The 25502-nt window shown below is 45.9% G+C and overlaps 1 protein-coding gene across 1 annotated transcript in view; it reads right to left on the bottom strand.

Moving 5' to 3' along the window:
• NUDCD1 (NudC domain containing 1) overlaps positions 1 to 25502 on the bottom strand; it is a 489494-nt gene that overhangs the window by 287790 nt on the left and 176202 nt on the right. Inside the window, exon 5 of the mRNA XM_085605088.1 lies at positions 16880 to 17068. Coding sequence (XP_085461214.1) covers positions 16880 to 17068 — 189 coding nt within the window. The remainder of the gene's footprint in view (positions 1 to 16879; positions 17069 to 25502) is intronic.

Raw genomic sequence — 25502 nt, 5'->3', positions numbered from 1 at the left:
GTCCCGTTTTCCACAGATGCAGTAGCTTTCTGAGGAGGGCGCCAAATGATGCCACATGTAGGTCTACCACATGCTAGTGGGTGGATGTGACCCCTAGCTACTCCCAATGTTTTTTATTTTAAATAAAAAAAAAAAAAAAGGAAGAAGTCACCAGGGCAATCCTATCCACTTTTGCAGCAGTACGTGTGTCCTACTGCAATCAATAACATAGTTCCTCTCACTCACCAAATTCAAGATGGAGAAACCCTTCTCCCCTTGTGAAAAACCTGTGTGCTCATCCATAAGTGTGAGCAGGGCAATGAGCAGTCCCCTCTTTCTTGGTCATGCCAAACCTGTTCTGGGGGTAGCTTTACACCCACAGGACAAAAGATGGGCCTGTCCAGATGTAATCGGACATCTGTTTGTGACAGGGGAGGGAACTTTGATTTAAATTAAGTTCCTGGGCATTGCCTAACTTGTATTCCTACCAGATTAACAAAACACTTCCTCACATTCATGTGCTTGCCTCTGCAACAGTTCTCACACATCATCAGAGCTATACATCCGCTGGGGAACAGTTGGAAAGTAATGCAAATTAGCCTTCAGAACATTCAGGCAGTGAAAGGGCAACTTTCTAAAAGCCCCCTTTCCTGAATATTCATTAAAAGTCTGACTTCTCCACTGAGCTGGCCTTTTAATAAATATTACAACAGTCCCTGAATCATTTTTCTAGCTTGTCTTTTGCACAAGATAGCAGAAGTAATATTTAATATTGCCTCCCACTGTTTCTCAATGGGCCAGCCAGCTTTCCTACAGTGAAAACAGATGTTGGTGGTAAGTCAGAGTTGTGCACAGCTTAGAGGAATAGATCTTTTGTGTTATCCATTTTTTTTGTTGGTTGTGGAAGTGTAAACTCAAGGCAAAGCTCAATGTCTACAGTACATGTGACTTCAGTATTTCCACATTTGAAGATCTTGCGAAAAGGTTAAAAGAAATAGAAGGTCAAACAAACAAGGACTGGTAAGAGAACCTACATTGCTATTCGGGGCATTCCAGAAGTCGGATGGAGCTGCACTGTTAAGAAAAAGAGGGCATGTTTTGCATTATTAGTAATGTCAGGCTGACACATGACTGTTAGTTGCAACATCAGCAAAAATAGTCAAGGAATTTTCTGTACATAAGGCCTCCACACTTGACAAAGATATAGCTGGAGGACGTGCTAATCAATTAGCGTAACAGATATAAAACAGACAGAAAGCTCGGCATGAAGGACCTAAAGGGCAAAGTTCCACAGTCACACCCTGGAACTAAAGTGAAGTGAGTAAAAACAATCAGTTGTGTTAATACTGTTTATAGGAACCAGGCTGATATGGAGATGAATTGTAATATTGACCCTTTCGGCACTGATTTAGCAAAGGACACGAGGATGAACACAGTTTAATCTCCTGTTCTTGAGTGGATGTTAATAGGTAGGAAATAGTTACTTACCTGCACAGGTTCTCAAGTAGTGGTATCTTTTATAGATACATACGGCAGTGAATATTGCCCAACATCAAGTTGGCAATCCACCCATATAAATTAAACATGCACCTTGTAATGTATTTTAGCAGCAACTACACATCCAGTGACCTCCCTTCCACAGGTTTGTTATGAGCAAACATGCAATAAACCAGGGCAAGCAAATCACCAGTAGGACTGAAATTGAATCTATGAAAGTTAAAACTGCTGGAGAAACCCATTTACAATACATTTTTCTGCAACATTGGATCTTTTATAGATTCAGATTACAGTTAAACAGAATGCAAAGTAGTAGTATATGGGAGGTGGGAGAAGGACAAAAGTTACTTACCTGTAAACTGTGGTTCTCCAGTATTGGTTTCTTTCATAGATTCACATGCTTGAATATTTCCCGTCGTCGAAGTGGGAGTCCCACGGTACATAAAATAGCAATGTAGCAATAACACAACCATAGATAAGTAAGAAAAAAACAGAGTAGCATTGAATCATAGAGCTTGTCACTTTTATAACATATTACAGTCATTGTGAATAGTCCAAACTCCAGCCAATCAGGCATTAGCACCCTCCAAAATGTTCTCCTCAGAGGCTTAGGCCCTCAGATTTTCATAGCACAAGAGTAACAAAGAGTCAAGGAGACGAGGAGAGCCTCTGAGGGGAGGAGGGTGGGTCGCATGTGAATCTATGAAAGACACTAATACTGGAGAACCACGGTTTACAGGTAAGTAACTTTTGTTCTTCTCTAGTATTGGGGTGTCTTTCATAGATTCACTTGCTTGAATAAGAATAGTAAGCAGTGATGCAAAGGTAATGCAAGGTACATATAAAATCCTCATAATACACAGTACAAAGAGATACTGAAGCATAAAGACAAAAAAATGGTACCTTGTATACAGGAGGAGGGAAGCAACAAAGGGCTCACCTTACTTAAAGAGATTACATAGAACCGCTTGCCCCACGGCTGAATCAGTGTTGTCAGCAGCTTCCAGACAGTAATGTTTGGTAAAGGTGTGCCTGCTGTACCATGTTGCAGCCCTGCAGAAGTGTTGAAGAGGCACACCAGCAAATAGCGTAGTAGAAGAGGAAACTTGTCTAGCAGAATCCGCCCGAACTTTTGCAGTAAGTGTCTTCCCAGCTTGCTGATGGCAAAAGGCAATTGTAGTAGATATCCAGCGTGCAATAGTTTGTTTGGTGACTGGATGTCGCTTTCGCATCTGTCCGTAGGCCACAAAAAGCTGATCAGACTTACGGATACTAGCTGTCCTTTGCATATAAAATTTCAGACATCTCTCGATATCTAAAGAATGGAGAGTCTTCTCTGCTGACGTTTGAGGATTAGGAAAAAACGTTTTTAAAATGACTGGCTCATTAAGATGGAAAACCGATGGCACTTTGGGGATAAAGGCTGGATTTGTGCGGAGCAATACAGAGTCCTTGGTGAATTGAAGAAACGGCAGTTTAGTAGTAAACGGCTGTATGTCACTGACTCGACAGGAAGAAGTGAGAGCCAACAGTAGCAAAGTTTTCTACGTAATGAATTTGAGATCAACCTTATGGATTGGCTCAAACGGTGGCTTCATGAGTTGTGCCAATACAATGTTTAAATGCCAAGGAGGACGCGATCGACAAATTGGAGGAAAGATCCTAAAAAGACCCTTGAACTGCTGAATGACTCTGGAAGAGTAAAGAGAGGTGGAACCAGCCTGTCGAAATCTTGAGATTGCAGCCAGAAAAACTTTAAGAGTAGAATGCGAGAGGCCAGATTTTGCTAGGTGTAAAAAGAAAGGCAAAAGTTGGTCTGGTGTGGAATGAACAGGATGTACCTGAGCAGCTTTGCACCATAGACAGAAACGTTTCCATTTGAGCTTGTATGTGTTCACAGTGGAGGCTGCTCTAGCCTTAGCAAGAACTTCCCTGCAGTCGGAAGGAATGTTTAAATTGGCAAACTCATAGTGCTCAGGTTCCATGCCGCTAAGCGAAGAAAGGCTGGGTCGGGATGACAAACCTGTCCCTGATTCATGCTCAGAAGGTCCGGAAGTGGGAGGAGCAGAATCGGGTCGCACTGTGATAGGAGCAGGAGTTCCGTAAAAAGACTTGTCGAGGCCACCTGGGAGCTATTAGAAAAATGCAGCAAGGTTCTTTCTTCATTTTCCGAAGAACCCTGGGGACCAGAGGAATTGGCGGAAACGCGTATGAATATATTTTTTACCAGTTCATCAAAAAGGCATTCCCGCACGACTCTGGTTGGGGAAGCCAACTTGCGTAAAATGGGCATAAGCGGTTCAAATGGGTTGCGAATAGATCCAGATACGGGGGCCCCATAACCGAAAGATGCGATCCAGTGTGGGTTGATGCAACTCCCACTCGTGATTGAACAAGATCGAACTGCTTAGAGAGTCCGCTAGAATGTTGGAGGTTCCCAGAACATGCACTGCCGTCAGAGTGATTTGATGCTGAGTTGCCCAATCCCAGATTTTTTGAGCTTGAAGAGAGAGCAAGATGGATCGTGTGCCCCCCTGTTTGTTTTTATAGTGCATGCATGTTGTCCGTCCGGATCAACACCGAAGCTCCCTGGATAATGGCGCGAAAAGCCTTTAGCGCCAGAAAAATGGCAAGTAACTCTAGAAGGTTGATGTGCCAGGTCCTTTGGTGGGTATCCCACCGTCCTTTTACTGTGAGGTCCTGAAGGTGTGCTCCCCACCCTTCGAGAGATGCGTCCGTTGAGAGTGAAACTTGGAGTGTCCACCAGAAATGGATGACCAGAAGAGACGTTTGATTTGAGAGTCCACCAGAATAGAGCCGCTTGCATCTGAGATGTGACCTTGATCATATCGTTGAAGGATCGTGAGACTTGAGCCCATTGCTTGTCGAGTTCCTCCTGGATGGGTCTCATTTTCAGGCGGCAATGAGGGACTAGGGGAATGCAAGAGGACAACATCCCTAGGAAGTATTTCAACTGCCGAACAGAAACTGACTTTTTTTAACCGGAGGGAGACCGCTAAGTTGCAAAGCCGTTGACACCTTTCGTGTGACACAAAGGCCTTTGCCAGTTTGGTGTCCAGGACGGCCCCCAAAAACGTCCTGAGTTGAGCGGGGACAAATTGAGACTTGTCCATGTTGAACATAAGGCCCAGAGATTGGAAGAGGGACCTGCAAAGTAGAGTGTGTCGGAATGCCAGTTCAAACGACCGTGCCTTTAGAAGGCAGTCATCGAGATAAGGAAAAATTTGTACACCTGGTAGACGAAGATAAGCTGCCACCAGTGCGAGGACTTTTGTAAACACTCGGGGTGCAGAACGAAGGCCGAATGGAAGGACTTTGAATTGGAAATCTCTCCCGGCCACTCTGATTCGGAGGAATTTTCTGTGTCTGGGCAGAATAGTAACCTGAAAATAAGCATCCTGAAGGTCCAGTGTGGTCATGAACTCTCATTGGGACAGTAAAGGAAGGACCTCCTGAAGAGACAACATGCGGAATGTTTCTTCTTGATGTATTTGTTTAGGGCGCGTAGGTTCAGAATAGGGCGCCATTCTCCCGACTTTTTCTGTATAAGGAAGAACCTCGGATAGAATCCTCTGCCCCTCTGTAAGTTCGGAACCACTTCAATCACGCCTTTTCTCAATATGATTTTCAGTTGACCTAAAAGATCCTTCAGATGGGCAGGAGGAGGACCTCTGGGTGGAGAATTGGGAGGGATCTTTACAAACTCTAGAACGTGCCCCCCTGTGCACAATATCTAGAACCCATTGATCGGTAATAATCAGTGACCATTTGGATTAGAAGCGGGAGATTCGACCTCCAACCTTTGCGAGGGTGGGAGGCATCAAGGATGGCAGATGGAAAAAGTCATTGTTTCTTGGAGGAATCCCTTCCTCTACAAGAGGATTTACCTCTGTACTGTCTGTAAGATGCGGCTGGCGGTTGTCTGTACGACTGTTGAGTCTGGGAGAAGTAACGTTTTTGGCCTTGAAAAGAATTGTATCTTCGTCTGAAGGGCATCATCGATGTGCTGGCAAAACAGCGATTCACCGTCATAAGGCATGTCCAATATTTTCGTCTGCACCTCTTGACGGATAGAAGTGGCTTTTAACCAGCCCTGCCGCCTGAGGACAGCAGCACCCGCCAGTTGTCGGAAACCAGTAGAAGACACGTCAACAGCACAATCAATCTCTGAGGAAATCCTTTCCCCTTCTTGAAGAATCTTCAGCACTTCTGCTTTAGAAGGTTCTGGTAGTAATTCTACAAGGGGAGCAATGTCTGACCACATTTGTCGGTCATAAAAGCCGAGGATAGCTAGAGAATTGGCCGCTCTGACCGTAGTTGCCGCCATAGTGGAGAATTTTTTTACCAATGGCGTTAAGGCGTCTCCCCCATACGATCCGGAGGAGCAGATACTGGAGACGAGGGATTCCTGGCACGACATTGTGCTGCCGGAGTAATAATGGAATCAGGTTTCGGCTGTGCAATAAGACAAGCAGGCGAATTTTCTGGGGCCATGTATTTTTTATCTAGTCGTGGCAGGACAGCAGGAATGGAATTAGGGTGTTGCATGAGCTGGAGGCCCTCTTGCCAAATAAAATCGATGATGGGAATAGCACGCACGTGTTTCTGTGGCTGATCCTTAAAGTCATACAAGAAACAATCCTCCTCTCTAGAGACCATAGGGAGGTGAAATCTCTTCGCCACCCTTTCCACGAGGACATGAAATCCACCTATGTCCACTGGTGGAGAATCTAGAGGAGCTGGAGCGGTGGGGGGGGGGGGGAAGGCATTTGAATCTGATAATTGTCCCATTCCGTGAACAGGGACCTATCATCCAGCTCACCCTCCTCTCTGTCCTCAACATCCGCATCATCATCATCCTCCTCAATGACATGAGGAGCGTCTTGGTGTGGTAACCTGGACGCCGAAGTGAAAGGCGTAGAAAGCGGTTCTGTAGGAAGCGGAGGTGGAAGAGGCGCTTGTGGTTCTGGAGAAGCCTGGACTGAGTTTGGAAAACGTCTGTAATAGTCATCCAGCATGAACTGAAGGTTGTAAATAAGCGACAAAGGTATCTGCGCCATAGGAAGATCCGGTTCAGGCAGTTTGGCACGGTCTGAAAAGTCCTCATACTCCTGGTTGTCATCAAAATCCTGACATTTAATTAGAAGCTCAGAGGGACTGCGTGCAGCCCTAAATGTGTCATCCTCCTCCGATTCATCGTCACCAGCGTCAGAAGAGTTCTGCTGGAGGAAGAGAAGCAGTTTGGATTGGCGTATTATTAGATTGCTGCTATTGCCCTTACAAATTGCCGCTTTAAACGGGGAATTTTCTGGCTCACTTACCCGCACGTCTCCAGCACGCACTTACGGACCCCTGGCGGGTGGGGGGGGACATACTAGATCGCCATCTTGTGTACGGAGCGTTCTAGTTCTCAGGGGCTCTGGGCTACATAACCTGTGCGAAGGGCGGATGCGCAGCGGCTCAGGGGTGAGTGGTGGTGTTTGTCTGCTGCGCCTAGGCTGTTTTAAGCACTATTATTCTTTAAAATTGTTGATCTTATGTTTGAGACTAACTGCTGCTTCGCTTGAACTATTATTAGATTGCTGCTATTGTCCTTACAAATTGCTGATTTAAACGGGGAACTTTCTGGCTCACTTACCCGCACGTCTCCAGCACGCACTTACAGACCCCTGGGGGGGGAACATACTAGATCGCCATCTTGTGTGCGGCGTGTTCTAGTTGTCAGGGGCTCTAGGCTACATAACATGCGCGAAGGGGGGACTCGCAGCGGACGAGCGCAGCGGGCGCACCGCCGGCGCACCAAAGGCAAGCCCGTCTGCGCCCGTCCGTGCCAGTACGTCGCCTCTCGCCAGGAACGCTGGTCGGGGCTTGCTTGGGCTTTGCAGCTATTCCAGGGAAGAATTATTGACTGTTAATCCCACAGTTGAGTTGCGTAGCATCCCTCCACTAAATTTTTTGGAAGGACCATTTGGCTGTTTATATTGTAAATATATCGCCCCTACTTTACCACCCTTTTTAACTCCTTCCATTGTTCAGCCACAGACAGCTGAAAATTCTCCAGCTAAATGTGCGATCGTTGGCTAAGCACCACTTAGAAATCCATGACTTAGTCATAGAGGAATCTCCAGATGTATTCTTCTTGACTGAGACCTGGCTTAATGAGGATATGGTGGCTGAACCGAATCTAGCATTGCTCGCTGGGTACTCCATCTGCATGGTTAATAGAGAATCTAGGGGTGGTGGCATTGCGGGGAGTTTAAAATCGGGTTACTCATGTCTTTATGTGAAAGAAGTTATTGAGGGCTGCGAGTGTGCTCGTTTTAGCATCACCGTGAGTACACATCTGACCCTATCTGGCCTGCTGGTTTATCATCCACCAGGGTCTGCCTAAGTTTACAACTGCCCTGTTGGAGGCAGTTTGCACGCTCGCTATGGGCACTGCCAATTTCAGTATTTTGGGTGATTTCAATCTGCACTTTGATTTATCGCAAGATAACGAGATCTGTAGCCTGCTTGCGGATCTGGCTGCGTACCAACTTAACCAACTGGTCCCCGGCCCCACCCATTCAGCTGGCCATTTGCTGGACCCTATTTTCTCGAATATTATGTCGGCTACTGTGGAGACCCCTAAACCCATGGGTTGGACTGACCATTCGCTGGTAGCAAATGTTTCTCTCGGCCTTAGAACCCCTTAACAAAGCTACTCAATTGCCAGTCTTCAAACGGCCTTAGCATAAACTGAGGTTGGAGGATTTTCACGCATTTCTCGGCATGAATTCTCTGGGACCTCTTAATAATGCTGAAATGGGCTATAGTTTGTTCTGCGATTGGATCACCCATGGGCTTGACTCTCTTATTCCGGCTAAGTGGTCTAGGGGCTGTACCTCAGACGCTAGTCCCTGGTATAATGACTCATTGACCACCTTAAGGAAGGCCTGTAAGAGATCAGAGCATGAGTGGAGAAAGGACTATGACCCCAGGAAAAAAAAGTATGTTATCTAGCTCAGATTAAACACTATCACAGAACCATCTGCAAGGTTCAAGCGGCTTACTATGCCAATGAAATCAAGCTTAGCCCTAACCCAGCTAAATGTATTTTTAAGATCCTTAAAGACCTCAGGGCTAGAAAAAGTTCGGCATCCGCTATTTCATCTGAACAGCAGTGTGAGGACCTGACCACTTTCTTTGTTGAGAAAGTTCGTACCATCTACCCGTCCTTCCCACAAGTGACCTCTCCTTCTCCTACTGCTCTTCCTACCACGGCCTTCTTTAATAGCCCTCCCCAGTATCTCACAGGATGAGTTCATTCGGTTGAGCCGGAAAAGTTAAATCTGGCTCTCCAGCCAACCCTTTAAAGCCGGTTAAGTTTAGGGAGTCATTCTCTCTTTTTCTGACCCAGTTATGCCAGATTGTCAATTCTTCCTTTTCTTCAGCTACTGTTCCCGTGCCGTGCAAACAGGCATGGGTATCCCCATTCTCAAAAAACCATTACTTAACCCAGCTAAACTCAAAAACTTTCGGCCTATATCTCTCCTCCCTTGGGTGGCTAAGATTGCAGAGGCGCATGTTAATAACACACTAACGAATTTCTTGAGTACCAATAACATCTTGGATCTTTCTCAGAATTGCTTCCGCCCGGGCCATAGTACGGAAACTGCTCTTCTGGCCATGACTTCACACCTGCGGACCATTCTCGATTCCGGTCAGACGGCGGCACTGATCCTGCTTGATCTTAGTGCCGCCTTTGACATGGTCTCACATTGGCATTCTGCTACAGCGGCTGGAGGAGGCGGGTGTGGCTGGCCTGGCTTTGCAATGGTTCAGATCTTTTCTTGCAGACTCACCCTCACAGCTTGCAAAAATTTACCAACTTGCAATCCCCCTTATAGCCCAGATGGGCGATTCGACTGGCCGACAGCAGGCATTAGATATACATAAGCAGTTAGTTGCGGTATTAGGGGATGTGTTCAACCCTGTAAGTAGAACTAAGAGGCGCGTGCCTAAAACGCACCCCTGGTTTGATGTTGCCTGCAGGAAATTAAAAAAAGGAGCTTCTTGCGGCAATCAAATCGAAAGATAAAGTGAATATTAGGGCTACTAGACTGATGTATAAAAAGGAGCTGTCTAGGGGCAAGAGAGAGTGAGAAGAAGCTAGGTGGGAAGAACTGAGGGGTGCCCTCGTGACAAAGGATGCCAAATTATTCTGGGCATTAGTAAATTCTGGTGCGAGAGAGGGAGGGGAGACTCTTTTACCAAATATTGCTCCCTCAATGTGGGAGGCGCATTTTGCTGCACTCTACACTAGTCCTCTGGCTGACACCCCTGAATACTTAGATAGGACCGTGATATTAGAGCTAGATGGTCCTCTTTGGACTTCCCCAGCCCTAGACCTCCCGCACGAGTGTCGACTGCGGGGGCCTTGGGCTTGGGATACCAGACAGGCCAGTGGGATACCGGGGAGAGGGTGGCTCCTGGAAGCGTTGAGAGTATCTCAGTTAAGGAGGTAGAATCGACGATTACTAGGCAGCTCCCTAATAAAGCACCAGGCCTTGATAGGGTACCGGGTGACCTCTTTCGTTCCCAGCCAAAAAATCTGGGCACCGTACCTGGCCGTATTGTTCAATGCGGTTCTCTTGGGAGCCAAGCTACCAGACACCTGGGCGGGGGCTGAGATCGTCCCCATTTTTAAGAAGGGCTGCCCTTTAGTGCCCTCAAATTACCGGCCGATTAGTCTCTTGGATACCACCCAGAAACTAATGGGCCGGATTCTCCTGGATAGAATACTTGGGTGGGCGGATGTGCACGAAGTAATGACCACCCTTCAGGCCGGCTTTAGATCTGGGATCTCGACCCTGGACCAACTCTTTAGGCTGCAGGTCCTTTTCTGGAAGACAGTAAGTGTTGAGGGTGGCAGCCTCTACCTGGTCTTCGTAGACCTGCGGGCCGCTTTCGATCTTGTGCCCAGGGAGAGTTTATGGAGGGTCTTGAAAGAACTAGACCTCCCACCCTATCTATTGGACGTCCTGAAGCATTTCCATGCAGGGAACTATGCCCAGGTCAGGTGTGGGAAGAACGGGGAATTATCAGCCCGCTTCCCCGTAACCAGAGGCGTACGCCAGGGCTGCGCCCTGGCCCCTACGCTCTTTAGTCTGTACATAAATGGCCTGGTGGGTGAACTAGATAGCGTTAGGGATAGTGATGCCCCTTGGTTGGCGTCAGGTCGGGTGCCTGCTCTGATGTTCGCAGACGATACTTTATTGTTGTCTCGAACATCAACAGGCATCCAACGGGTCCTGGACGGTTTTGTATCATTCTGCGCCTCGCGGGGACTCGAGAATAATTTAGAGAAGACGAAGTTCATGATCTTTGGTCCCCCGAAACGCACCCGCCCTAGCCCTGTGCTAAATGGCACCCTGCTTGAAAGGGTGAGAACTTTTGTATACCTGGGCGTCACCCTGACTGAAGATTTCTGTTGGGGCCCCCAGGTAGCCAAATCTGCCCTGAGGCTTTCACAGATCGTAGGGGGTATTGGCAAGTTTCAGAGCACAACCCAATTCAAGCCAGTCTCCCCAGTGCTTGAAATTCACGGCGCCCAAGCCAGACCTGCCGTAATGTATGGTGCAGAACTCTGGGGCCATACACACACATCAAGCCTTCTTAGGGTTGAGCAGGCATTTATGAGGAATTTGATAGGTCTCCCCCAGAGTACCCTGCTCATACCTTTGAGACTAGATCTAGGTCTAGATCCCATTTCAGAACTGTTAGCGGCTCGACCTCTCCTGTATTGGAGAAGGCTCTGGACAGTACCTGAGCTTGATGATTACAGAGCTGAGTTTTCTGCAGTTTGGGGGCGGTTGAAGAGCAAAAATATACCCTGGTTATCCCACAATAAAGCTGTTGCATACCAAATAGGTTTGCCCCAATTATGGGAGACTCCAGAGGAGAGTTGTCCAGCGGTTCGGAGAACTGAGCTGCTGGCCTCCCTGAGACAGTATAATTTAAGTTTGCTGTACTGTTCGTCAACTATGGGCAGGTTGTCTATAGAATTTCTGCAGGTAAAACTTGTGCCCAGGAGGGAGGAATTTCTGGATTTAAAACAACCTCCCATGGCAAGAAAACTATACACACAATTAGGACATGGCTGTCTGCCGATTGGGGCATTGACTTGCAAATGGGCTGGACGAGAAGAGGGAATCTGCCCAGCTTGTAACAACAGCAAAGAAGATATGGTCCATGTTTTATTCTTCTGCCCTGCCTATGGTGCAATACGGAGATCCTGGTTGGCACCATTGTGTAGAAATCTGGGCCTAAAACAATGCGCTCAAGCCTGTAGAATTTTAAGATATGATACTTCACCTCCCATTGTGTTCTCTGTCTCTTGTTTTCTATATGGTATGTGGCGTAGAAGGTCTACTTTGATTAATTGTCTTAAATTATGATCAATTGCAATTATTGTCATCCCCCATTTGATAACTTATTGTTTAATAATCTTTTAACTAAGGTTCTCAACTATTTATGTATTTTATCTTGTATGTATATATTTTATCTGTGCTTGTATGGTCTCTGACTGAAATAAAGTTATCAAATGAATGAGATCTTTTCTGACCGATCGAGCTTTCCGAGTGTCAGCCCCCCATTTCTTTCTCAGGCTCATTGCATCTATCAGGGGGTGCCCCAGGGCTCGGCGCTCAGTCCGTCACTGTTTAATCTGTATCTCGAGCCTCTTGCAGCGGTCGCCAGGCAGTGGGACCTCACCATTGTCTCCTATGCGGATGATACGCAGCTGGTGGTGGCCCTGGCGGAAGGTTCCACACTGAATGCCTCTAGGTTTAGAGGCGGCCTGGCTGCCATTGCAGATTGGATGACCACTAACTGCTTACAGTTGAACGCTAGCAAAATTGAGGTTTTATTAGTAGGGAAGAACTCGAGCTTGTGGAGTGAGTGATGGTGGCCGAGTGTCCTGGGTAGTACTCCTAATCCCAAGGCAGTGGTTAAGAACCTGGGGGTTTGGATGGATTCATCACCTCAGTTTTCAAGACCATACTAAAAAAAGTTGCCGGCACATCCTTTGGACTCCTACGGGGTCTTAAGCCCCTTCTGAAGTTTTTCGATCCACCAATGCGCCAGTTGATTGTCCAGTCAGCTATTCTATCTCGACTGGACTATGCCAGTTGTCTTTTATTAGGGGCCAATCAAGCTGAAATAACTCGGACGCAGCTTGTTCAAAACGCCACAGCCAGAGCCTTGTTGAGGCTCCCGCGGTTATGCCCCTCTGCCGGCGCCATTCGGAGACTTCATTGGCTTCCCATGGCGAGCCCATTCAATTTAAGACGTTGTGTCTTTCTTTTAAGATTCTAAAGCTGGCTACGCCTAGCCTGCTTAGTAACTTGCTTACTCCATACGTTCCCCCGCGCCAGCTGCACTCCTTGGGGCAGCATCTGGTTATTGTTCCCCGTGTAAAACGCCTTCACGTAGGGGGCCGGTATTTTAGCTGCCTGGCAGCCAAGTTATGGAACTCCCTGCCTGTTCAGATCCGTAGGATGGACTGCTTGTTTGCTTTCAGGAAAGCGATTAAAACTTTCCTTTTCCCCCAATTTAGTCTTCTTGGTCAACCATCTATTCTTGATGTTTAATTTAATTTAATTTAATTGTGGGTTTATATAGCGCTAGAATCGACTCCCGGAGGAGTATCTCCGCGCTTCGACCGCTGGGGAACCCGTCCTGGCTCACCCTGAGAGATGGTCCCTAATGGGTATCTCCAAGGTGCGACCAAGCATCCCCGGCGGTCTGGGGGGGCCATTGTGAAGATGAGGCAAGCTAATGCCCAGAGTTGCCGAGTGTGGTCCCTGACTGGAGTAGGCACCGAGGCGAGAATTATCGAGCCCGCTGACCCTGGTCCACGACCCTGCCGCGTCGGGAATCGAACCCTGGTCCCGGGCCGTCCTCTGCTTACGGGTCTGCCGCCTCTAACCAGTGAGCCACACCTCTCCACCCAGTGAGCCACACCTCTCCACTGTTCTACTGCTTTAGTGTTTGGGTCCGCTCTCTGATGCTGCTGCGCCGGGACGCCCCTTTGCTGGGGCAGCTGTGCGCTATAGAAATCCGAATAACAGAACATAACAAGGTATCCAAAGAAGATGGTCGCCATTGAAGCAGAGAACCTGAAGACTTCAATAGGAACCAGATCCACGGATGCAGCCGTCGACGCTGCCGCCGTCGACGAGAGAAGGTGCCATCGCTGTTGAGCCACAGTTGACTAAGCCACCGGCGACGGAGCTGACCCTTTCGTCGACGAGGAAGTGCATGTCGACTAATGCTTCTTCTGCTTGCTAGACGCCGTCAACGAAGTCAAAGGCACCGTAGACGACAGAGGCCTCACCTTCACTGACACCAACATCAAAGGTGATGTCGCTGATGACAGAATCATAGCCGGCATCATAGACAAAGAAGTTGAAGTTGTCATCGTAGAAGCGACGACAGCAGTCCTCGTCGACGGAGGAAGCGGCGACGAGCTAGTCGACGAGATAACCAGCTTTTTAGGCAAAAACTGATCAGATAGTGTCTTGGACGCCTGAGAGTCAGATCTCGGAGCGCAGAGGGTGAAGACAGACTCTGAGGGGCAGGAGAAACCCCTTTTGAAGTTGAAGGTCGTGCAGTGGACTTGACAACATGATGTTTCTTCGCCGTCTTAGGAGAAAGCTTCTCCGACTCACTGGCTCTCTTCAAAGAGGAAGTAGTCCGGACTGAGGAAACACTCTCCACATCTGAGAGGGGGTTATTCATAGTCTTCGACTTCTGTAGCCACAGAAGGAGATGCCCCTCCCTGTCCTTAAGGGTCTTTTGAGAGATAGTCCTGCAGATTTTACAATCCTTTACCTGGTGTTCAGGGTAGAGGCAATAAATGCACTTCTTATGAGGGTCCTCAGAATGAAGTTGCTGTTTTCCACATCTCCCACAAGGTCTGCAGAGGGACTTCTTGGTTGTAGACATGTTCTTTGAGAAGAAAAATGAGAAAAAACTGAGCAGAGCTCAGGGAGACTCCCTTCACACGACGTGCAGTAGAAAATCTGAGGGCCTGAGCCTCTGAGGAGAACATTCTGGAGGGTGCTAACGCCTGATTGGCTGGAGTTTGGACTATTCACAATGACTGCAATATGTTATAAAAGTGACAAGTTTTTCTATCTAAAAGCTCTATGATTCAATGCTACTCTATGGTTTTTTCTTACCTACCTATGGTTGTGTTTTTGCTACATTGCAATGTAATGTACCGTGGGACTCCCACTTCGACAAAAGGGGAATATTCAAGCATGTGAATCTATGAAAGACACCCCAATACTGGAGAATAGTTGGTTCTTTCCACAAAAAAGTCTCTTCATCTCCACGTGGGACACTGCAGTATCAACCTTTGCAAGAGAATCTATACTGCTGTGTTCGCAACAGTTCACTGATGATCGTTGAGTGTCCTCTTTGCAGAAGCTCAACAGAAAAGTGTTGGCCATCAGTGCCCTCACCTTTGTCATCCATCCTGATGAGTATGCTGTGATCCCCACCTAGACGTTTTTACTATGCATTCAGGTAAGCAAATTTGATGCAGTCCACAATCACCTGGAGAAGGTGGCCTCAATGACTGCTTGCACTACATTGGGCTGACCAAAGCCACAAATAATCGGGGTGTAAGATATCAGTTCTCTCCAAAAAATAGTTCAGAGTGGCCCTAGGGTAGGAAGGCCTCCCCCTTCCTGCCTGGATATTTCAATTAACCTCCCATAATGAAGCTGAATTTCTGTAGGGTGTAAGTGGCTTAGGGGATATTTGAAATTTTGTCTTGGCCCACTGAAACTGCTTTTCTGCCTCAAAGTACACTACTTTAATAAGTGTTTCCTTTTGTGTTTTGAAGAAAAGGGCTGAGCAGATGTTGCAGCTGACAAGGTCATTATTAAGCTGAATGCACACAACTAGGTGCCTTTACAATGGTCTTTTACCTTTATTTGTCAACTTATGCAGTTGAAACTGCTCCATCCACGAAGCCTGGTACAAGATCACTGAAAATTAACAGAGCCCAGGCGGAACTCCATGCACCAGCATCTTCGCATGCAAGGTGCCTGTGGGAGGAGTCATTACACAACATGGGATGCGAGTAAAAATAAGTCGAACTAGCCTAAGAAAAAAGAGCACTTTGGTGGGGCTCATGTTAAATGTTTTGTTTTTTCCAGAGTTGAAGATAAATATTCAAATTCGATTATCACAAAGATCCAATACTGGAGAACCATTTTTATCACAGAATGGGCTATGACATTGAAGCTCTTCGTTAGAAAGAAAAGGAACTATTGTGTACTTTATCTGCTACATTTCACCTCTACAAAACAGTAATAATTAATTTGCTATATGGGAATATTCACTCATACCTACACGGTAAGGTTAACAAATGCCAGAAATGTGGTGTTGGACACCAGATGTAATACATTTGTTTTCTATAAAATGTGCCATGAATTACAGCCAAAGGAAAGAGCAGTCTATAAAATGTTTAAGCTGCTGTGGATGGCCAAACCATACATACATACTCTGCTAAAGTAAACAAAAATGTATTGTACAATGGTTTTCCAGGGGTTAAAAATAGAACAGGCACACTGATCCACAAAAGCTCTAGTGCTTCCCCTGGGCTGGTTGCAGGAGATAAAGGAAAATGGGCTACACAAACACAGTTTTCTCCAAAGGCTCATTCAATCAAAGATAAAAAAACACTTCTTGGTCGTCACAAGTAAAAACACCTGTGGTTTCCGTTCTCACCCAGACATTTCAGTCTTGGCCAGGAAGACAGATTCCAGCAGACCAGAACAAAATGAAATGAAAGGTAAAAGGAGGCTGGGCCACTCCAAACCATTACCTTCACTGCACCAACAAAGAAGGGTTAGCTTTACAAGTTAAGCTTCTTTGGAAAACTGTAGTTATTATAATTCTAAATTTGGAAGACTTCCAGGGGGTCCAACTGGCAGCAGATATAGGCGAAACCTGAATTATCCATGCTCCTATACAGGCTTTATGTTTTATTGTGAAGACAAATTTGGATAATGGTGAGGGGTCATAGAAAGGGGCAGTTATATTATAAAAGCAAAATTAATTACCTAACTTTCTCTTAATGAGAATACATTTACTACAGAACAGGCCCGTAATGGTTGTCAAACAAATCTAAGAGTAATAGACCGTCGAGAACTTTTTTAGGATGCAAAGGTCATCATACACAACCATATCCATGCAGTTCAGGTTTTTGACAGGCATCACTGAGTCACACAAGTAGGAAGGTGCATAGGCATACTTAAACAATACGCCACCTTAATTAATAATATTTTACTCACAGCAATAACAACATGTGCAATAGTCCTACCTTTATTCTCATCTGCTTCCATTTTCACTTCCTCCCTCTCATCAATATGGCTCCCTTCATCAGGAATGAAACTGAAGGGCTTGTATGAAGCTATCATCAAGCCATTACCAACCGATTCGATAGCTGCATAATGTGGTACGGATTTTCCATGGAGAACTCGCCTCTGCAAGATTTCATATTTTCCATCATCTATGATAAAGAAGAGGTTTTTTAAATTACCGCAAAGTTTAAGCTGAATACTTTGAGTTAACTAAATCAGAGTAGCCTATAACAATATTCATGTGATTGGTTTAAAATTCTTTGTATTCGTCAGACTTTGCAGACGTTAATGTTAAGATGCAGAAATTATATGCAGTGTGTTTTAAAACATTACCTCAGAAGTGCACATTTAGGATAATTATTTCTTAATACTTTTGTCCCTTACAGAAAAGATAGAATGATTCGCAGCTGTCTTTCCAGAGTGAGGAGTTTATTAAAATTAGATTGAAATACCTTATTTAATGAGAAGCGAATTTATCGTGAAATTTCACCAACTACGACAACTGGTAGTTTCAAGCGGCTCAGGGTTCCAATATCAGGTCGTTCACGATTCCAATGAAAATAAAGCCAACAATAACAGTAAAACATTTAAAGAGAAACCCGGAATAAATAAAAATTTCACGAAACGGTTATCCGCAGTTAGAAAAGCCAAACCCCGTCTACATATAATATATTTGGTTTATATATTTATGGAGTGCACACTACTAAATTAATTTCTCCAAGGTGCTCAAAGCAGGAGACATATCAATCAGAGGTAAAGCCAATAGGCCTCGCCTAAGCAAGAGCTACTGTCTTTGCAAATGTGTTTTAGACATGATGTACACCTGTTTGGCTGCTCTTCAACATGGCTACAAGTTAGTGACGTAGAGTGGAATAAAGTGTCACGGAGTGGAGAGCTATAAAAGTGCAGTAGAGTGAAGTGTCAATGTCGTAGAGTGGCGTGGCCTAACGTTGAGTAGAGTTCTGTAGAGTAGAGTGTTGTGTAGTAGAGGGGTTTAGAGTGTCGTAGAGTAGAATGGCGTAGGGTGGAGAACAGTGCAGCAGGGTGTCATAGAGCGGAGTAATGTAGAGTGGAGTAATGTAGAGTGGAGTAATGTAGAGTGGAGTAATGTAGAGTGGCCTAGTGTGATGTGGCATGCAGTGGAGGGTCGTGTAGCGGTTTAGAGTAACGTATAGTGCTCTGCCATTACAGACACCACATTTTTTATTAAAATGACACTTACATGTGCACATACAGTTTTACTGATAAAATTATACAGTGCACAAACAATGTGTGGAAATGGCATCACCTACTGTACTCATGTGTTTTTATTGCATTCAAATATTTGTTTCCACTATACTTCTGAATGTCAAAAAATTTGCTTCATTTGTGCTTTTGTAATCCTTATACATACTGAAATATTTGTACAGTTCCTTTACAGGTATATACATTTTGTTGTGTGCTAGAAAAATTCATTTTCTTTCCCATTACTGGACAAGATTGTCACATAAATCCTCTCACTTTGAAGTTAGAGAAAGACAAGTAAACACAAAGTTCCCTTGGAAGACAGGGCTTTACATTTTACCTGGTTTTTGAATGCACAGCAAATGTGACGAGATAAGAACAGCACTTAAGGGTCTGTTTACAGAAAGCGAGGACTCGTGGAAGAAAAAAAGGAGTGATGGTGAACAAGGTTGGCTCCACAGGAGTGAAAAGACATAATGGACAGTCTTACACAAATAAAGCCAGCACATAGAAAGCCAGGAAATGTGAGGTACCAACCGTAAAGCCAATGGGAAGCAATGGTGGAATGCATTTCTAGGGACGTTTTCAGAATGCCCACACAGAGTCTTTTTGCAACCAGACAGCTGCACTGTCAGGTAGGCTGAAACCTAAAAAAGCACTGTTAAGTATACCTCTTAAATAAAGCCCATAACTGCCAGACCGGAAAGGCTGTTAACCAAACGTCCCTGCCGAGGACAGAACACTAGAAGCTGTTTTAAGGGCTGTAGGTGCTGCCCACTCAGCCCTAACAACTCCCATTATAGCTATAGTCCAGCCAATGTGTCAACCATTGTCTTAGTGTGCAACCCTGTCTGCTATTCTGTGTCACAGGAAGAAAATCCTGCCTGTGAACGAGGCTAGCCCTGTAACCTGGCACATCCACGTAACTGCCTGAGATGGGATAAGGTAAGGTACGACAACCATTTCGTCACAGCTGGACTGCTTTATTTCAAGAGCATTTCAACATATGTCTCAATACCAGCCTTCCCACTTTCTGTAATTGAGAAAATCAAAAGTGCTACTGTATTTTGGGGCTGGATTAACAGCGCAGCTGCCAGCAGACCTATGTGCCAATGTGATGAAAAAAGAAAAAAGCTTTAGGGAGTACTACAGAGAAGAGCAGTGGCTCTGGCCAGCTACTGGAGAAGCAAGGCTCTTTATCAGTCAATGGTACTGTGTTTGACCTTCTGGCCATATGCATGCCACTGCAATGAATGGATGTTACCCTTAAGACCAAACAAATGCCACTTTTATGGTACTAAACAAATTCTTCTAGATAATTACGGTGTTTGTTCGTCTCTGGGTGCTCTATAGAACATGGCTTTGTTGGTTATGGTGGCAATCCAATGACCAAGGCTGCAAGGTAGATCTGTTTTTTTGGAAAGCTAAAAAAGTCAATGGTACGGACTTATTTATGAAAAGGATATGCTAAAGCCAACAGGCATTTAAAGGTGGATTGTTATTACGTCGATAAAATATGCAGAGTGGTACTTTGCTGTATGGCATCTCACGGTTTAGTGAATTAGGTGAAGGTTTTAATCCCTCAGACAAACCATGGGGATAGAAAATATACCTTAATATTCCCCAAATGCCAGACTGGATCCGGACATTTTTTTTAGTAGTACCTCTGCACGCCTGTAGGTGGCGGCCTTTGGCTCTGTGTCAGCCACACTAGAAGTGATATGCCTGGCATGCTGACGTCGGTTTCTTTTCGCGAATTTCCAAGCCAGAATGGCAGAGCCACGAAGAATGATGACACACTGGTGATTCTATGAAATCATTTTGCAGAGCGGGAGTATGGGAGGCTCGTTAAGTAATCTGTGGCTAGATATAGTCTCTATTAGATAAGGGTTACCCAAGGTAAGTTACCCGTTTATCTGATAAAGACTTCTAGCTGCAGATGCCTTTCTTTAGAATATGTATGTATGTATGTGCGGTCTTATATAGCGCTCAAATTACCCTTGGGCATCTCGGCGCTTGCATTGGGAACCCGTCCTGGTTTTTCCCTGTGAGATAACCCGTACTGGGCATCCCCAAGGTGAAAGCCAGGCATCCCGCCGCGGGGGGCCGTTGTGGAGATTAAGCAAGCTTGTTGCCCAGAGCTGCATAGTGTGAACTCGTGCTTAGAGTAGGCACCGAAGCGAGAATTATCGAGTCCGTGGACAATTGGGCTCCAGACCCTGCCGCGTCGGGAATCGAACCCTGGTCCCGGGTCTGACCTCTGCTTCAGGGTATGCCTCCTCTAACCAGTGAGCTACACTTCTCCACTAGAATAGAGCAATACCTCCCTGGAGGTGGATCTGTGACACAGACTAAATCAAAAAGTCCTGCAGGACCAAACGAGCAAACAGCCATTCAAGACGGACAAGGCCATCCAGAAATTAGTGTTGAAAGATGCCCTCATTGCTGCCTGACCGGTGTCCAGGAAAGGGACTCCATAAGCTAATGCAGTGGTCGCAACCTTGGCTCTGGTAGAATGATCACACAAGACCTCAAGGGGTTACATGTTGGCCAAGGTGTAGCAGAACTTTATGCAGAGAACTTACTATCTATCTTGAGATGGTCCTCTTCTGCATGGCCTTCCTTTTCTTAGCATCAACATACCCCACAAAGAGATGATCCTTCACCCGGAATACTTTTGTGCAATCTAGGTAGAATGACAAAGTTCTCTTTGGGTCCAGACAATGGAGTCTCTCCTCTTCTTTAGAAGTGCGAAGTGTAGCAAAGAAGGTAGGCAAGGTGATGTTTTGACCTACATGAAAAGGTGTTACAACCTTTGGTATGAATGAAGCCTGTGTCCGCGTATCAGCTGGTCTTGGTAAAAGGTGGTATAGGGAGGGTGCACAGAGAGGGCCTGCAGTTTGTTGGTACTCCTGGGCAATATTATGGTCACTTAAAAAGAAGCAGCTCTAAAGGTAAGCAGGCGAAATGGACAGTTGTGCAGGGTCCCAAAGGTGAGCATATAAGAAAGGTCAAGACCAAATTAAAATCCCATTGCGCCATTGTTAGAAATGGGGGTCTCTAGTTGGCAGAGGTAGGTACCTTTGTCCATATAGGGACCCTTGCTTCTCGTCAGGGTAAGGGGAACACACTCCTAAAATAACACCAGCTCACCCCCTTGTTAGCTTGGCACGAGCAGACAGGCTTATCTCAGAGGCAGTGTGTAAAACATTTGTGAACACATACAGTAATACAGTGAAAACACTACAAATGGACACCACACCAGTTTAGAAAAAAAATAGTAAATCTTTATCTAAACCAACAAGAACAAATACTATTTAAATACAACATACAATACTCTTAAAAAATAGTACTGGTGCAAAATAACCTTTAAATTGCAAGAAAATCAATAAAACACAGTTCTTCCGACTTGGTAGCTCCTCCTGGGGCTACCACGATACTGAGTACGACAGAGTCTAACAATTCCAGCCGACTGCGTGGATACTATCTTAAGTAAGAGCTTCTGTGGGGGACATGTGGGCAGTGTATGCAAGAGCTTTTCTCCCTTTGGTAATCTTTAAGCGCACAGAGATACAAGCTGTCCGCTTTGTCTCATTCAGGTTGTGTAACAGACAGAGTGGGAAGAACAGAAGAATTCCGCACGTATTCCTACAAGGAGGGATTTTTCAGGCGAGGAAGGTAAGCAATGGGTGACATGCGGACCCCAGTCCGTTGTTTACGCTCTAGAGTGTCGTGTTTGAGATTAGAGCTCATGTATGATTTTGTTATCTCCTCCGTTAGGCATTTCCCCATTCTTTGGGGCATTGTGGATTCGGCCGATTTTAATGAAACACGCGGCCGGAGGACCACCGTTCTAGACGTTGAGTGCCAGGGTAAGGGGCTTTGGTTTAGTGCAATATGTGGGTACGAAGGTCTTAAGTAAAAACACTTAGAGGTGTGTGTGTGGTTTGGATGGTGTGGGATTTGGTCTCCTTTCTCTTGTGGTTTGCGCACTTTGGTCCTTGGTGGTCTGTCCACTTTGGGTGTTTGATTGGTTCTTTTTATATGGTCTCTTGAGGAGATAGATTCCTGAGAGATGCATTGGTTTATTTTATTGGAGAGTGACCTGATCTTCTTTTACTTTGGGGGTGCACATTGGTGATTTCTCCTGGTGCATGTCTGATTCTGCCGGTCACTGTCACCGACCACCTTCCCTCCCCGGGGGGCATGGGGAGCTGCAGCGACATTGCTTGTGATTTAGTTTATGTCCTGTTATGAGGATTGTTCCTTATATTATCATTTCATTTGTAGTGTTTGTACAGTCATTGTATTTACCCAGTCCTGAGGAGGCCAAGGAAAGAGTAAGGCCGAAACGAGATTGCGTAGACTTTTTTCTGAAGGAGGAGTCACTGAAAGGAGTCACTGAAATAAAGCAATGATTGGATATTATATGTCAGTACGCTGAGAATGGTCCACACTAACTGACAGAGTTGCTGCGTACTCTTTGGACTATCTCCCAGTGGTCCGTCCAGAACTATTAGGAGGACACTAGTAGAAACATTTTGTGATTATCTAGGGGTTAGTTTGTATGTACAAGTTGGTTTTCTTTCTTTTGTACGTTAGGATTTTGTGTAGGTACAATTTATGTGTATATTTGTATTGTTGTTTCCTTCCTGATTATATGCCCTACTCTATGTAGAATGTAAAAATGTGCTGATAAAATCCTTCTAGATTAATAAACTAGAGACAGAGTAATTAAGTATGCTCTATCTAAAAATAATTTGTATATTTATTCCTTTATACCACCTTTCGTTTATATATGATTGTTCTATACCCAGGTATATATAGGGTCAATTGGGTACAACCCTGTTTGCTAGACTGCGTTGATACGGGCCAGCTAAAGCGTCAACAGACTCGGACACAGTACCTTTCTTGTTGCGACCAACACATCGGAGCGAGTCGGTCGGGGCAAATGTCACGGTCGCGTTGTGAAGCGGAGAGTTGCGACAGGCGGTGTCTTCACGATGCAGTGCAGGCAGCGGCTCGTTGACGGTGAGACCAGAGCTTGTGTTGAAGGGTGAGACGTGCTCGCTGCGGTGCTGGCAAGTCACGGAATGGCAACGGAGCCCGGCGATATTCAGGTCGGGCAGCAACGGACTCGGTGACGTCCTTGCAGCATGAAGAGAAGCGATGCGGAGTGTGGTGCCCTCAGGATGCGGTGCAAGCAGCTGCTCGTTGGCGGAGTCGGTGAGACCAGGGTTGCGTTGAGAAATGAGGCGTTGCTCTCGGCAGTGCTTTCAGGACACGGAATCCTGCGACTGACTCAATGACAGTCGGTTACCCTATTCTTCTGCGGAGATGATCAGTGACGGTGCCCACAGACATGGTGAGGTCTTTGCTGTTCCTGAGACCTCGAGAACAGGGGGCAAGTTCAGTTTCAAGACCTTGGAGATCATTTCTTCAAGCAGGGGACAAAGCAAGCAGCAAAGTCTTTTTCTTGGCAGCAAGTAGCCACTGCAGGCCAACCCCAGACAGCAAACAGCACTGGGGCAGTATTTCTCCTCAGCTTCTCCAGGTCTTCTCCTTGGCAAAGGTTCCTCTTGATCTCCCAGAAGTGATCTAAAGGTCTGGGCCCCTCTTTTTATACACCAAAATCCTTTGTTCTCTGAAGGCAGAGAGTGTCTGTACACAGTCAAAACCAATTCTGTCCTCACTGGGTCAACTTCCTGGCAGAAGGTGGAGACAGCATTGTTGAAGACAGACCAGGCCCATTCAGGTGAAAGGAAATCTCCTCTCCCTATTCTAAATGCAGCCCAGGTCTATTTAGCCCAGCCCCGACTCAGACTTCTGGAGCCACTGCCCCTCTCCAGCCCCTGTCATCCAAAAGCCAGACAGCAATACACAAACCTAGCAGAGGCAGACTGGATGGTTAGGCAAGAGACTACCTACTTTCTAAAAGTGGTAGTTTCAAACACAGAATGTAAAAATCACCCTCACTAAAAGATGCAGTTTAACATTCTGAGTTTATTTTCCTCCCTCGTTCCCAGGGCCAGTTATGTTTAGAAGAGGTTATAAACAAACTCCCCATTCTGCCCCATGGGAACAGGTAGCCTTGTAATAGTGGAAAGACGAAAGTGGCAGTAATTAACTATCAGGACATGCCACACACACACTAGGGCATGTCCAACCTTTCACATACACTGCACCCTGCCCACAGGGGTACCTTGGACCTACCTTAAGGGTGATTAATATGTAGAAAAGGGAAGATTTAGGGACTGGCACGTGTGTGCACTTTCCAAGTTGACATGGCAGTCCCAGACTGCACACAGGCTCTACAATGGCAGGCCAGAGTTACATTTTACAGGCTGCTTCAGTGCGTGGCACAATCCGTGCTGCAGCCCATAAGCAGCATTTGATTTACAGGCCTTGTGCACACACAGTGCACTGTACTAGGGTCTGACTAATAAATCAAACATGCCAATCGTGGAATCGCTAATCCATAACAACAATTTACAAGGAGATCATATGCACTTTAGCACTGATCAGCAGTGGTAAAGTGCCAAGAGTCCTAAAACCACCACCAACAGGTCAGAAAAAATAAAGGAGGAAGGCAAAAAGTTCTGGGATGACCCTGGAAAAAAGGGCCAAGTCCAACAGGCATGATAAATGGTCTGGGAGGAAACGTGTTGTAGACCCTTGACAGATGTAGTCACATCACGTTACTTCAACAAGGAAGGTTGAGCGGGCAACCACAAGAACGCCGAAATGGCAAACAGATAACCTTTAAGAGTGCCCAGAACAGAGACCTACTGGGCTAGAGAAACAACAAACAATAGAAATTGGGATAAGGGCGCAGAAAGAGGATAGCTACCCTTGGAAGGAGACCATGCCACAAACTTTTTCCAACGGAAAGCATATATCTTCTTGGTAAAAGGATGCCTGGCTGCCAGAATAACATCCCAGACTTTGGGAGAAGGTCGAAAGCTGTCAACTGCCGCCATTCAATCACAAGCAAGCATGAAGGCAGAACATGTGCAGGTTCGAGTGAAGGAACCTGCCCTACAACAGAATATACCCACGAAGTGTCTGCCTGAATGGAGGACCGATGGTCATGCTCAGGACCCTGATATTCTTGAGAACTCTATGCAGGTGTGGTATTGACAGAAATGGGCACTGAAAGCTGGAGCTCCACTTGAGATGAAGAGCGTCTCTGAGCAAGAACTGACTTGGGTCACCAACATGCAGAAATGCGGACTGTGAGAAATTGTGTTGTTGGTTGACTGGGGTATGACCCTTGGTCAAGCAACAGCCACAATCCCTTGCAGGGGAACCCGCAAAAAGTCACTAAAATCACCTGTGCTAATCCCATGGTAGCTTGGC

This window comes from Triturus cristatus, chromosome 5_1, assembly GCF_964204655.1.
Source record: "Triturus cristatus chromosome 5_1, aTriCri1.1, whole genome shotgun sequence".
Taxonomy (NCBI): domain Eukaryota; kingdom Metazoa; phylum Chordata; class Amphibia; order Caudata; family Salamandridae; genus Triturus; species Triturus cristatus.
The sequence above is the reverse complement of the archived record's forward strand: the minus strand, read 5'-3'. Positions and strand labels throughout refer to the sequence as shown.